The following is a 13,625-nucleotide window of genomic DNA, read 5'->3' on the forward strand; positions in this document are numbered from 1 at the left end:
GCAATGCTTTGAATTATTAGAAGCACTTACGTTTAATATCTGTAACAGTTCGAATGTAGTTCTTGGTAGTTAGGACAAATTCATTATAAAGAACCCATTCAGGCTTGTGATCTAGACAGGTTGATGGATGTAACTGAACCACCTGATTATCTTTGATGGTCATATAGTGCCCAGTACGCTCTAGGTGAGCAATCTGAAGACAAAATAAAGTATAAAATTTCTAAAACTTAGAGAGATGGCAAAATAACCCACTCATATGAACCACAATTACTAAGTTCTAAACAGCCTGTTCTAAGCATTTTGTACCCGCTTACAACTTACTACCCTAACAAAAATCAGTGAGAGCTGTACATAATCTTCACCTAGTATTCAGTTGACAACTTAAGTGCTGCAAGTCAGTAAAGCCAAGCTTGTCTAAAAATCACTAGGTGAAGTTTCCTGAAAATGATGTAGCTTAATTACCTGCATGAAGAAGCCGGATACCAATGCCTTGCGAATGTTAATATAGTAGTCACGGGAATTGAAGTCAGTAGATGTGCGCTTTAGACTGAAACGGTCCATAATACGGGATAACTGCTGACGAACATTGTCTGCCGACTTGAGGGAACGGTAGTTGACAAAGTTATCGTAGCACCACTGGACATCCTCCATATCTACCGGAGTATAATTAATCAGAGGAAAAAAAGAATTGCAATTAGTAAAGATCCAAATACATATGACTAATATTAAAACGAAAGCCTTTCCATCACAAATCGATGTTACTTGGAGATACTTAACTATGAAAATAATAAGTTGTATCACAAGTCTTCGTCTATTTGAATTTCCCTTTGGGAAATGACCTGTAAATAAGACAAATATACTGCAATTCCAAGCAGATACTAAAACATATTCCTACACTTTACTAACTATGAATAATCTAGCTATCTCTGTCTATCTATACCTCTAACAACTGTTCCCTCCATCAAGGGGATGGCCATGGCAATCAGGTCTACACTTATCCTTGTCCTTACATGTCTCCCTCACATACACCATTCCATGCTTTCTTCCCCCTTTTCTCTCACATCAGTGCTCTTCATTCTATTTCCCCAGGTCACAGGAGGTCTCCCTCTCACAACCACCCCTTAAATTGTACTATGATACACTCTCCTTGTAAACTCCCCAAACTGCATTCTCTCCACATGCCCAAACCACCTTACAGTATTACACTTCACCCACTATACCAATTCATTCCCTTTGCACATCCTGTCATACCAAATCTCTCATGCATCCCCTCATTACTTTACTCATTCCAATTCGTCATACTACATGCAAACGAATTATCATACTGAGTTAGGTGTATGGGAGAGTGTTGATGTGCACAAAACATCTGATTGGGGAGGAACACTGTCTCTCCAAAAGAAGTAAGTATAGGGTGTTTGGACCAGGTGTTTCCTGTAAAGAAATTATAAGGGAAATACTTCAAAAAAGATAACTGTATAAGGCATTTATCAATCTGGAGAAAGGCCATTAAAAGGCTCAAAGAGAGGCCTTACAGAAGGTGTTAGGAATATATGAGGTACCCAGAAAGTTGAGAAATGCAGATAGGAGTTTTTACTAGGGCAACAAGGAATGTGTTAGGGGAGGAAGGGAAAAAGGTTGAGTGGTTCTCAGCAAGAGTGGGTCTATTTCAAGAATGTGTGTCTGTGGCTGTTTAATCTGTTTGTGGACACAGTGATGAGGCTAGTGAATGCAAAGGTCTTAAGACCTTTGCTGGGGTAAAGGGCAGAGGAGATGAGGCATTGTTTGCAAATAACATAACACAACTCTGAGGGTGTACTTTAAAGAAAAACTCCAGAAGCAAATAACATTTTGTAGTGTGAGATGTGTGTTTTGACAGTACAAGTGAACAAAAACATCGTGATGAGATGCAGCAGATAAACGAAGAAAGGATGGTTTGCAATTCAATTTGAAGGAGGACCTGGAAGTGCAAGCATGACAGCAAAGGAAACCAAGAGGGTTGAAGAGAGTCACAGGATGGGAAAAAGAAATAAGATCCTGAGTGTATTGAAGCACATGAATGTTAATGAAAAGAGTGAATCTATCTATCTATATCTCTGACATCTGTTCCAACTGGGACTCCCTGAGGGGAGGTGGACAGGGTAATAAAATCTCTATAACTAATGAACTCCAGTGCCGCTTCTTAGCCTTCCAGATTCCATGTGCTTCACAATCTAGCTCCCAAAAGTTCTCCAGTCCTCCATCCTATCCTTAAATTCTTTCTTTTGCAGGACACTGAGAGAGGGCAACTCTAGGACAGTGTTTGCAGAGCCTTCTACATAATGTTCCTAGCGACTACTTCTACCTAATGCTCCTACCAACTACTTCTACCTGTTGCTCCTGCCTAAATTTTCCCACCTACAACTTCTATCTACTGCTCCTACCATTTTGCCAAAAGGTAGGGCTAGCGCATAGCGTTCACCACACAAAAATCTTGATTGTGTTGTTAAGTGTTGTTAACTGTTATGTAAGACAAGGAGAGATTCTATGTTTGTGGACAGAATGCCAGTAGTCCACATTTGGGTGAGGCAGAAAGAGAAGCCAGCTACCTGGGTCAAAGGAGTATAACCTAACAACCACTGAAGTGCTGCCTCACTATGTAGCAATCACTATCCCTCCCAATACCCAGGTAGGAAGCAGTAATAATATATCTCCCTAGTTGCTGGATATCTACCAACTGTAAATTAAATCCCAGAGAATGATACAAACTGAGGCAATTTGATCATATGAGTAACAACGCTAGAAGAGAGAGCTGAACACAAGTGTGTTGAAATGGTTTCAATTTAGGGAGAGAATGAGCAAAGACTAACTGATTAAGAGGATCTACATGTCAGAAGCAGATGGAGTAAGAAGGAAGAGAACATGAAAATGGAAGGATGGAATGAAAGAGGCTTTGGGATTATCAAGACTTAAACATTTAGAAGAGTAAAAGGTGTACATGGGACAAAACAAACTGTATTGATGACGAGGGTGATGTGCTGTCGAAGAGATTAACACAGGCACAAAAAAAGCAACCAAGATAAACCATGAAACAGTGTGTGGGACATAGATATATATGGCCGGGTCTGCTTTCATACATCATGCATGACTGCTACAGTGAATGTGTAAGTATGAGGCCATGTTTCTTTGCTCCTTGTTAAGCCAGGAAAAGAAGTCAGGCATAGAAGAATATCATTTTCCAGGAATAATAATTTTCATACATTCTTTTTTTGCTTAACACACAAGGCTTTGCTTTAGCATTACTTTCTTTAACTCAAAATGACTACATTTTCACACCCATACAGTCTTGCAACAAAGTTTGTTTAATTTTCATTTTCTTCACACAACTTTCTTCAGTACAATTTCTTAATTAGAAGTCTCAGACCATGCTATACAGCATCTTATATTCATCCATGTTCTCAACTAATGATCATAGTTAGCCTTGATCAATATGCTACCACATCATAACAGTCACATCTATTATTTATTTATTTATTTATTTTGCTTTGTCGCTGTCTCCCGCGTTTGCGAGGTAGCGCAAGGAAACAGACGAAAGAAATGGCCCAACCCACCCCCATACACATGTATATACATACACGTCCACACACGCAAATATACATACCTATACATCTCAATGTACACATATATATACACACACAGACATATACATATATACACATGTACATAATTCATACTGTCTGCCTTTATTCATTCCCATCGCCACCTCGCCACACATGGAATAACATCCCCTTCCCCCCTCATGTGTGCGAGGTAGCGCTAGGAAAAGACAACAAAGGCCCCATTCGTTCACACTCAGTCTCTAGCTGTCATGGAATTATGCTCGAAACCACAGCTCCCTTTCCACACCCAGGCCCCACAGAACTTTCCATGGTTTACCCCAGACGCTTCACATGCCCTGATTCAATTCACTGACAGCACGTCGACCACGGTATAACACATCGATCCAATTCACTCTATTCCTTGCCCACCTTTCACCCTCCTGCATGTTCAGGCCCTGATCACTCAAAATCTTTTTCACTCCATCTTTCCACCTCCAATTTGGTCTCCCACTTCTCCTCATTCCCTCCACCTCCGACACATATATCCTCTTGGTCAATCTTTCCTCACTCATTCTCTCCATGTGCCCAAACAATTTCAAAACACCCTCTTCTGCTCTCTCAACCACGCTCTTTATATTTCCACACATCTCTCTTACCCTTACATTACTTACTCGATCAAACCACCTCACACCACATATTTTCCTCAAACAACTCATTTCTAGCACATCCACCATCCTGCGCACAACTTTATCCATAGCCCACGCCTCGCAACCATACAACATTGTTGGAACCACTATTCCTTCAAACATAGCCATTTTTGCTTTTGGAGATAAAGTTGTCGACTTCCACACATTCTTCAAGGCTCCCAGGATTTTCGCCCCCTCCCCCACCCTATGATTCAAAGTGAATCATAGTCACATCTATACTTACAAATATTCAATTCACTACAATGTCACTGTAAATACAATCATGACATACTTACTCTGTTTAAAGGCATGATAGACGTTCAGCAGCGTGAGGTGGTCCCCATCTATGTGTGCGAATCTCATCTTTGCCTCGTCTGCAGCCTTCTTAGCCTCATTAGGGCGCACAAAGCACTGGGGTACTGTAGCGAGAATTGGGAAACCGACCCGGCCCCACCACAGCCGCGCATGACGGCGGGAGAGGGAGGGTACGGCCCAAACATTAAGCCTCACCCTCCTCACAAGGCGAAGGGCACCGCCCCTCCTGGCTTGCTCAACACTTTACTTCAGCCACCTAGGGGAGCTACACCAGATTAGAACCACAGCCTCCAACCTTCCCACCATAAGCAATCCTACAGGGCCAGCAAACTCAAAGAGCTTGTTTGGGAGAAAAGTTGCCACAATTCTTCATGGGGCATCTTCAAGCTTCTTATAACAATCAATCTTCAGATCAACAATTTTTACCTTGGGAGGAACGACGGATGGATGTGGTTCTAAGACAGCGCTGCTCATTTTAATGACACCCTTATGTCAGGTGTGTTGTTATATGGTGTACATCATATCCAGCACTTCTGAATCTGATATCAAAAAGCTTTCTCAACAGTTCTTTTTGAAATTTAAAAAAAAAAATATATATATATATATATATATATATATATATTTATATATATATAGCTACATAAAAATTATAACATGCTACCTTAACAGTCACATATTCCTTCAAGATGGAACTGATTCTACTAATCAAAGTAAAGGTCTAACTGGAAGGCTGTGTATCTAGAATTTTATTCCAGTATATCTTTACCAAATCCAGTATGCATTTTATCAATTTATGATGCACAAGAACTGAATCTAATTAAAAAACAACAGCACAGATTACCTTTCGCAACTAACCTGAGAGCATAGCAGTGATGGACAGGATCTCATTGGAGCAGTTAAAATCACAGGAGGCAATAACCATCTTTGCCAGCTGGGGATCTAGTGGAAACTCAGCCATAATTGCGCCAAGTTCTGTCAAATTACCTGCATAAAAAGTAGGATAAAAACTGGAATAATGATAATGTCTGAGCAAGATATGAGGCAGTGACAATGAGTAATCACCAATCAATAAATGCTTAAGCAGAGAATTTTACACTCTTGTTGCCCTGAGACTTATCTATTCCTTCAGACCAATTGTATCCTTGCTATTTATGTCAATTTCTGTTTCATTTCTGGACTTTACAAAGGAGACAATTATGTCTCCAATGCACAGTCCTAGAAATCTTCCCAACCACAAAAAGGTGAGCTGGGGGGGAACCCTGTTCTTGTAGTTCATCAAGTATCTTTGTGTTTGTTTTCAAGTTTTCATAGTAACTCTGTGAAATTAAGTTTAACGCTAGTAATGGCAATGGGTTTCCTGTTCTTAAAGTACCACTGTGTTCATTTTCAGTACTATGTACTTCTAAGAGTTTGTGTTTCATGAGAGAGGCCTTTAGATAATACTCACAAGTGAGAACTGGGTTCACTGTGGAGTACTGGAGGTACCCAGCATACAAATGTCTGACCTACAAATGCCTATACTTATGAAGGAACTCCTAAAAACAGTGACTAATTCCTAGTTCAACAAACAAAGGATCCTTTATACTTCTATTTATCCATCTATAACTCTGACACTTGTTCCAACTGGAATTCCTTCAAAGGGATGGTCACAACAACAAAGACTATAACTTAGAACTCCAGTGCCACTTCTTAGCCTTTTGTTCCTTACCCTTAACAGCCACTGGCAGAGGGCAAGTCTGTTGCAGTGTTTGCCAAGGCTCATTCCCAATGTTCCTAATGACTACTTCTATCTAATGCTCCTGGCTAAGTGTTCCTACCTACTACTTCTATCTAATGCTCCTAGAGGCATATCTAGGGTATGGCAGGTAGGGCAGGTGCCCTGGGCACCACTTGAAGGGGGAACCTACCCAACAGGTTTGTTTTTTAACATACACTACCCTATTGACATTTTTAACAGTTTGGTACTGTGAAATAAAAAAGAAACTTGCCTACTTTTCAACTATAGTAATATTTTGCTACTATCAGTTGCATTACCGCTTCTACATTACAATTTTGATCAAATAAATCGGAGTCTTTTAAGAGTTTATACCAATTCAAGTATGCCCTAACTCTTCAACAGTTTATAATTACACTGTATACATTTTTATAAACATCCACTGTATGTACATTTTTAATCAAGCCAGGGGCACAATTTCAGTGCTTATCATAGGTGCTATTTCCCCTAGATATGCCCCGAATGCTCCTACCATAGATACACCCCTGAATGCTCCTTCCATTTTGCTATAAAAGGCATGGCCAGCACATATTGCTCATTGCAGGAAAATCTAGAGTTACAAAGAATGAGTTGCGTGAGTTAAGTGTTGTCAAGTGTTACGTATCATGAAGAGAAATTGTATGTTTGTGGACAGAATGCCAGTAGTCCATGTTAGTGAGGCAGAAAAAGACAGCTAAATAGGTCAGAGGAGTGCAACTTGACAACCACAAAGGAGCTGGCTCACTAAACAGATGTCTATGCTTACTGCAAAACTACTTAGCTGTGCATTTTTCATAAAAGTGAGATGTCTGGTATCAAAAAGAGTGTGGGTGAAAGAGCAGAAGAGGATGCATTGAAATGGTTTGGACATAAGGAGAGAATGAGTGACTTGAGGTTGACAGAGAGGATATATATGACAAGTGGAGGGAACAAGAAGCAGGAGACCAAATTGGAGGAGGAAGGATAGAGTGAGAGATTTTGAGTGGTTGGGACCAGAACATTCAGGGGGGTGACAGGCATGCAAGGGATTCAGTGAACTGGAACAATGTAGAATAGCAGGGTCAATGTGCTGTCAATGGACTGAACCAAGGCATGAGAAACATCTCAGGTAAACCATGGAAAGGTCTGTGGGACCTGGATGTGGATAGGGAGTTCTGGTTTTGGTGCATTACACATGACAGCTAGAGAACTGAGTGGGAATGAATGTGGCCTTTTCTGTTTGTTTACCTGGAGCTACCTTGCTGATGCAGAGGGGGTGGCAAAGTTGTTTCCTGTGGGGCAGGGTGGTGCCAGGAATGGATGAAGGCAAGCGAGTATGAATATGAACATATATGTATATGGCTGTGTATGTATATGTATGTGTATGGGGTGTATGTATATGTGTGTGTATATGAAAGGATGGGTCTTTCTTCATCTGTTTCCTGGCACTACCTTACTGACACAGGAAACGGCAAATAAGTAAAATAATATTCACTTATTATACTTAATCAACATCTGCCGCGTTAGTGAGATAGCGCAAGTAAACATGAAAGAATGGTCTAACCCATCCACATACATGTGTATATACATAAACGCCCACACGCACACATATATACATACCTATACATTTCAATGTATACATACACAGACACACGTACATATTCATACTTGCTGCCTTCACACATTCCCATCGCCACCCCACCACACATGAAATAGCATCCCCCCTCCACGCATGCACATCTGTGAGGTAGCGCTAAGACAAAAAAGGCCAAATTCATTCACACTCAGCCTCTAGCTGTCACGTGTAATGCACCAAAACCACAGCTCCTTTTCCACATCCAGGCCCCACAAAACTTTCCATGGTTTACCTCAGATGCTTCACATGCCCTGGTTAAATCCACTGTCAGCACATCCACCCCGGTATACAACACTGTTCCAATTGACTCTATTCCTTGCAAACCTTTCACCCTCCTGTAACTTCAGGCCCCGATTGCTCAAAATCTTTTTCACTCCATCCTTCCACCTCCAATTTGGTCTCCTGCTTCTCCTCTTTCCTTCTACCTCTGGCACATATATCCTCTTTGTCAATCTTTCCTCACTCATTCTCTCCATGTGACCAAACCATTTCAACACACCCTCTTCTGCTCTCTTAACCACACTCTTTCTACCACCACACATCTCTCTTACCCTTTCAATGCTTACTCGACCAAACCACCTCACACCATATATTGTCCTCAAACATTTCATTTCTAACACATTCACCCTCTTCCTCACACCCCTATCAATAGCCCATGCCTCAATACCACATAACATTGCTGGAACCAATATTCCTTCAAACATAACCATTTTTGCTCTACAAGATAAAGTTCTCGCCTTCCACACATTCTTCAACGCTCCCAGAACCTTTGCCCTTCCCTTACCCTGTGACTCACTTCTGCTTCCATGGTTCTGTCCACTGCTAAATTCACTCCGAGTTACCTAAAACACTTTACTTCCTCCACTTTTTCTCCATTCAAACACATCTCCCTATTAACTTGTCTCTCAACCCGTACTGAACCTAATAAACTTGCTCTTATTCACATTTACTCTCAGCTTTCTTATTTCACACACTTTACCAAACTCAGTTACCGAGGTATGCAGTTTCTCATCCAAATCAACTACCAGCACTGCATCATCAGCAAACAACAACTGACTCACTTCCCAAGCCCTCTCATCCACAACAGACTGCATACTTGCCCCTCTCTCCAATACTCTTGCATTCATTTCCCTAACAACCCCATCCATTAACAAATTAAACAACCATGGAGACATCACCCACAGCTGCTGCAAACTGACATTCACTGGGAACCAATCACTTTCCTCTCTTCCTACTCATACACATGCCTTACATCCTTCATAAAAACTTTTCACTGCTTTTAGCAACTTCCCTCCCACACCATATACTCTTAATACCTTCCACAAAGCATCTATATCAACCCTATCATATGCCTTCTCCAGATCCAAAAATGCTACATACAAATCTATCTGTTTTTCTAAGTATTTCTTACATACATTCTTCAAAGCAAACACCTGATCCACACATCCTCAACCACTTCTGAAACCACACTGCTCTTCCCAAGTCTGATGCTCTGTACATGCCTTTACCCTCTCAATCAATACCCTCCCATATAATTTCCCAGGAATACTCAACAAACTTATACCTCTATAATTTGAACACTCACCCTTGTCCCCTTTGCCTTTGTACAATGGCACTATGCATGCATTCTGCCAATCCTCAGGCACTTCACCATGAGCCATACATACAATGAATATCCTTACCAACCAATCAACAACACAGTCACAGCCTTTTATAATGAATTCCGACACCTTGCCGGCTTTCATCTTCCGCAAAGCTTTCATTACCTCTTCTCAGTTTACCAAATCCTTCTCCCTGACCTCTTACTTCGCACACCACCTCGACCAAAATACCCAACATCTGCCACTCTATCATCAAACACATTCAACAAACCTTCCAATTACTCACTCCATCTCCTCACTTCACCACTACTTGTTATTACCTCCCCATTAGCCCCCTTCACCAATGTTCTCATTTGTTCTCTTGTCTTACATACTTTATTTACCTCCTTCCAAAACATCTTATTCTCCCTAAAATCTAATGATACGCTCTCACCCCAACTCTCATTTGCCCTCTTTTCACCTCTTGCACCTTTTTCTTGACCTCCTGCCACTTTCTGTTATACACCTTCCAGTCATTTGCACTACTTCTCTGCAAAAATCATCCCAATGCCTTTCTCCTCTCTTTCACTAACACTCTTACTTCACCCCATCATTCACTACCCTTTCTAATCTGCCCACCTCCCACCTTTCTCATGCCACAGGCATCTTTTGCGCAAGCCATCACTGCTTCCCTAAATACATCCCATTCCTTCCCCACTCCCCTTATGTCCTTTGCTCTCACCTTTTGCCATTCTGCACCCAATCTCTCCTGGCACTTTCTTACAAAAGTCTCCTTTCCAAGCTCACTTACTTTCACCACAATCTTCACCCCAACATTCTCTCTTCCTATCTGAAACCCTCTACAAATCTTCACCTTCGCCTCCATAAGATAATGATCAGACATCCCTCCAGCTCCCCAAATAAACTTAATCAAATATATCTCGCAATTCAGAAGTCTTCATTTTACATGTAACTTTCTATACTTACAGCACAACAGGTTTCACAGAGACAATCTGCCTCATCAAGTAAAAACAATTCATAGTTATTTAACTCTCACCACCACCACAAAAATAGTCTCACCTCTGCCATTCAAGACGACACTAGTTAAGGGGGATTGTGTGGTGGGGGTTGGCCTGGGCAACAAGATGTGTGTTTGACTATTTTTCTTATGTTATTCTTTCTTGATAATTCTTTTATAATGATTTGGTTGATGATAGGATGTGCTCTAAAGTTGCCTAGGGACAAATCAAAGTTCTTTGGTTCAATGATGTTATGGGTAGCATAATCAGAAGAGCGGCACAATGTGACTGGGTTGTTAAGGTCAACAGGTTGATCGTTTTTATGACAGTGTTTAGCAGTCATCCCTGCATACTAAATGACCATGCCAACAGCATCTTTCAGTTACAATTTTACCATTCTGGCCAATGTACACACCTTTACATGCCTTTACAATTTTCTTTGCTTGCCTTTCCCTTATAAGAAGTGTCATCAAACATTCCTGTCTTTGCTCATTACGTTCTTACTTTTACAAAGAGATCATAGAAAAGGGTAGAATTTCTTGCCTCCTGCTCCAACCCTTCTCATTCACTTTGAGTGACACACAGCAGATACTTGTGAATACTCTTTTTCATCTATCCCCAGGGATAAAAAAAAATGCATTACACAGATATTTTTCTAACCATATCAACAGTTGCTCAAATACTCACCATCATCATCAAGAGCTGCAAGATAGTTAAGAAGTTCTAGCGCCCTCATAAGTGTTTCAGGAGCTGGTGGATCCATGAAATCAAAGTGAACTAAGTCATCAATACCCAGCTTCTTCAGCTGTAGTACCACTGATCCAAGATTAGAGCGTAAAATCTCTGGATATGTATTGTCCTGTGGAGAAAACCAGATATGTCCTACGTTTAATAACATGCCGCAAGCAATGTTAACACCAAACAGCTGAAAACATTAAAATATATCTAGTTATCTAAAGTCATTCCCCTCAAATTTTCAGTTATCTAAATGAGACCCTTCATAACTTACCTGAATTTATAAGGCTAATATGGTTTACAGATTAGTATATTATGTATTCTCCTATGCTCCCTTACTTTGCTCCACCTCCTCGTTCTAATTCTCACTCTAACATACAAAACTGGTGTTGGTAAAAAATCATACTTACTGTCAGGCACCACTAAATCCAACATTTTCCCTCAGCTTTCAGTTAATAATGTAATGACATTTTAGAAGCATAAAGCATCTGGATCAACAAAAATTTCATTTAACCGTATGGCTGCATAAACATCAGCCAGGTGCTGCACAACTCTAGAAACATAAGAATAGGCTGAAATACCAAGAGCAAGTGATATGATGATACGGAGGGAGAGATAAAAGGGAAAGCAGTACAGGCTATTTAGTCAATAGGTCCCTTAATAGAATAATGAATGGCAGAGTTGTAAGGATAGAAGTGAAGAAAGGATCAGGGGACTAGGAAAGGCCACATCTGCTCCCACACACACAGAGGGTAGCGAAGCTGTTTACTGTGGGGTGGGGTAGTGCCAAGAATGGATGAAGGCAAGCAAGTATGAATATGTACATGTGTATATATCCCTGGGGATAGGGGAGAAAGAATACTTCCCACGTATTCCCTGCGTGTCGTAGAAGGCGACTAAAAGGGGAGGGAGCAGGGGGCTGGAAATCCTCCCCTCTCACTTTTTTTTTTTTCCAAAAGAGGGAACAGAGAAGGGGCCCAGGTGAGGATATTCCCTCAAGGGCCCAGTCCTCTGTTCTCAACGCTACCTCGCTAATGCGGGAAATGGCGAATAGTATGAATGAAAGAAAGAAAGTATATATGTATGTCTGTGTATGCAAATGTATGTCTGTGTATGCAAATGTATGTATATATGTGTATATGTTGATATGTATATGTATGTATATGACCACATATGAGCATTTATGTATATATATATATATTTTTTTTTGCTTTGTCGCTGTCTCCCACGTTTGCGAGGTAGCGCAAGGAAACAGATGAAAGAAATGGCCCAGCCCACCCCCATACACATGTATATACATACATCCACACACGCAAATATACATACCTACACAGCTTTCCATGGTTTACCCCAGACACTTCACATGCCCTGATTCAATCCACTGACAGCACGTCAACCCCGGTATACCACATCGATCCAATTCACTCTATTCCTTGCCCTTCTTCCACCCTCCTGCATGTTCAGGCCCCAATCACACAAAATCTTTTTCGCTCCATCTTTCCACCTCCAATTTGGTCTCCCACTTCTCCTCGCTCCCTCCATCTCCGACATATATCCTCTTGGTCAATCTTTCCTCACTCATTCTCTCCATGTGCCCAAACCATTTCAAAACACCCTCTTCTGCTCTCTCAACCACGCTCTTTTTATTTCCACACATCTCTCTTACCCTTACGTTACTTACTCGATCAAACCACCTCACACCACACATTGTCCTCAAACATCTCATTTCCAGCACATCCATCCTCCTGCGCACAACTCTATCCATAGCCCACGCCTCGCAACCATACAACATTGTTGGAACCACTATCCCTTCAAACATACCCATTTTTGCTTTCCGAGATAATGTTCTCGACTTCCACGCATTCTTCAAGGCTCCCAGGATTTTCGCTTCCTCCCCTACCCTATGATCCACTTCCGCTTCCATGGTTCCATCTGCTGCCAGATCCACTCCAAGATATCTAAAACACTTCACTTCCTCCAGTTTTGCTCCATTCAAACTTACCTCCCAATTGACTTGACCCTCAACCCTACTGTACCTAATTACCTTGCTCTTATTCACATTTACTCTTAACTTTCTTCTTTCACACACTTTACCAAACTCAGTCACCAGCTTCTGCAGTTTCTCACATGAATCAGCCACCAGCGCTGTATCATCAGCGAACAACAACTGACTCACTTCCCAAGCTCTCTCATCCCCAACAGACTTCATACTTGCCCCTCTTTCCAAAACTCTTGCATTCACCTCCCTAACAACTCCATCCATACACAAATTAAACAACCATGGAGACATCACACACCCCTGCCGCAAACCTACATTCACTGAGAACCAATCACTTTCCTCTCTTCC

The 13,625-nt window shown here is 41.2% G+C and overlaps 1 protein-coding gene across 1 annotated transcript in view; it reads right to left on the minus strand.

The window, feature by feature from the left end:
• Positions 1–13,625, minus strand: part of LOC139746957 (putative pre-mRNA-splicing factor ATP-dependent RNA helicase PRP1) — a 53,873-nt gene that overhangs the window by 7,397 nt on the left and 32,851 nt on the right. The window contains exons 8-12 of the mRNA XM_071658655.1: positions 11,231–11,402; positions 5,432–5,560; positions 4,558–4,680; positions 463–653; positions 31–193 (exon numbers count right to left, since the gene is read on the minus strand). Of these exons, the coding sequence (XP_071514756.1) occupies positions 31–193; positions 463–653; positions 4,558–4,680; positions 5,432–5,560; positions 11,231–11,402 (778 nt within the window). The remainder of the gene's footprint in view (positions 1–30; positions 194–462; positions 654–4,557; positions 4,681–5,431; positions 5,561–11,230; positions 11,403–13,625) is intronic.

This window comes from Panulirus ornatus, chromosome 66 (genome assembly GCF_036320965.1).
Source record: "Panulirus ornatus isolate Po-2019 chromosome 66, ASM3632096v1, whole genome shotgun sequence".
Taxonomy (NCBI): domain Eukaryota; kingdom Metazoa; phylum Arthropoda; class Malacostraca; order Decapoda; family Palinuridae; genus Panulirus; species Panulirus ornatus.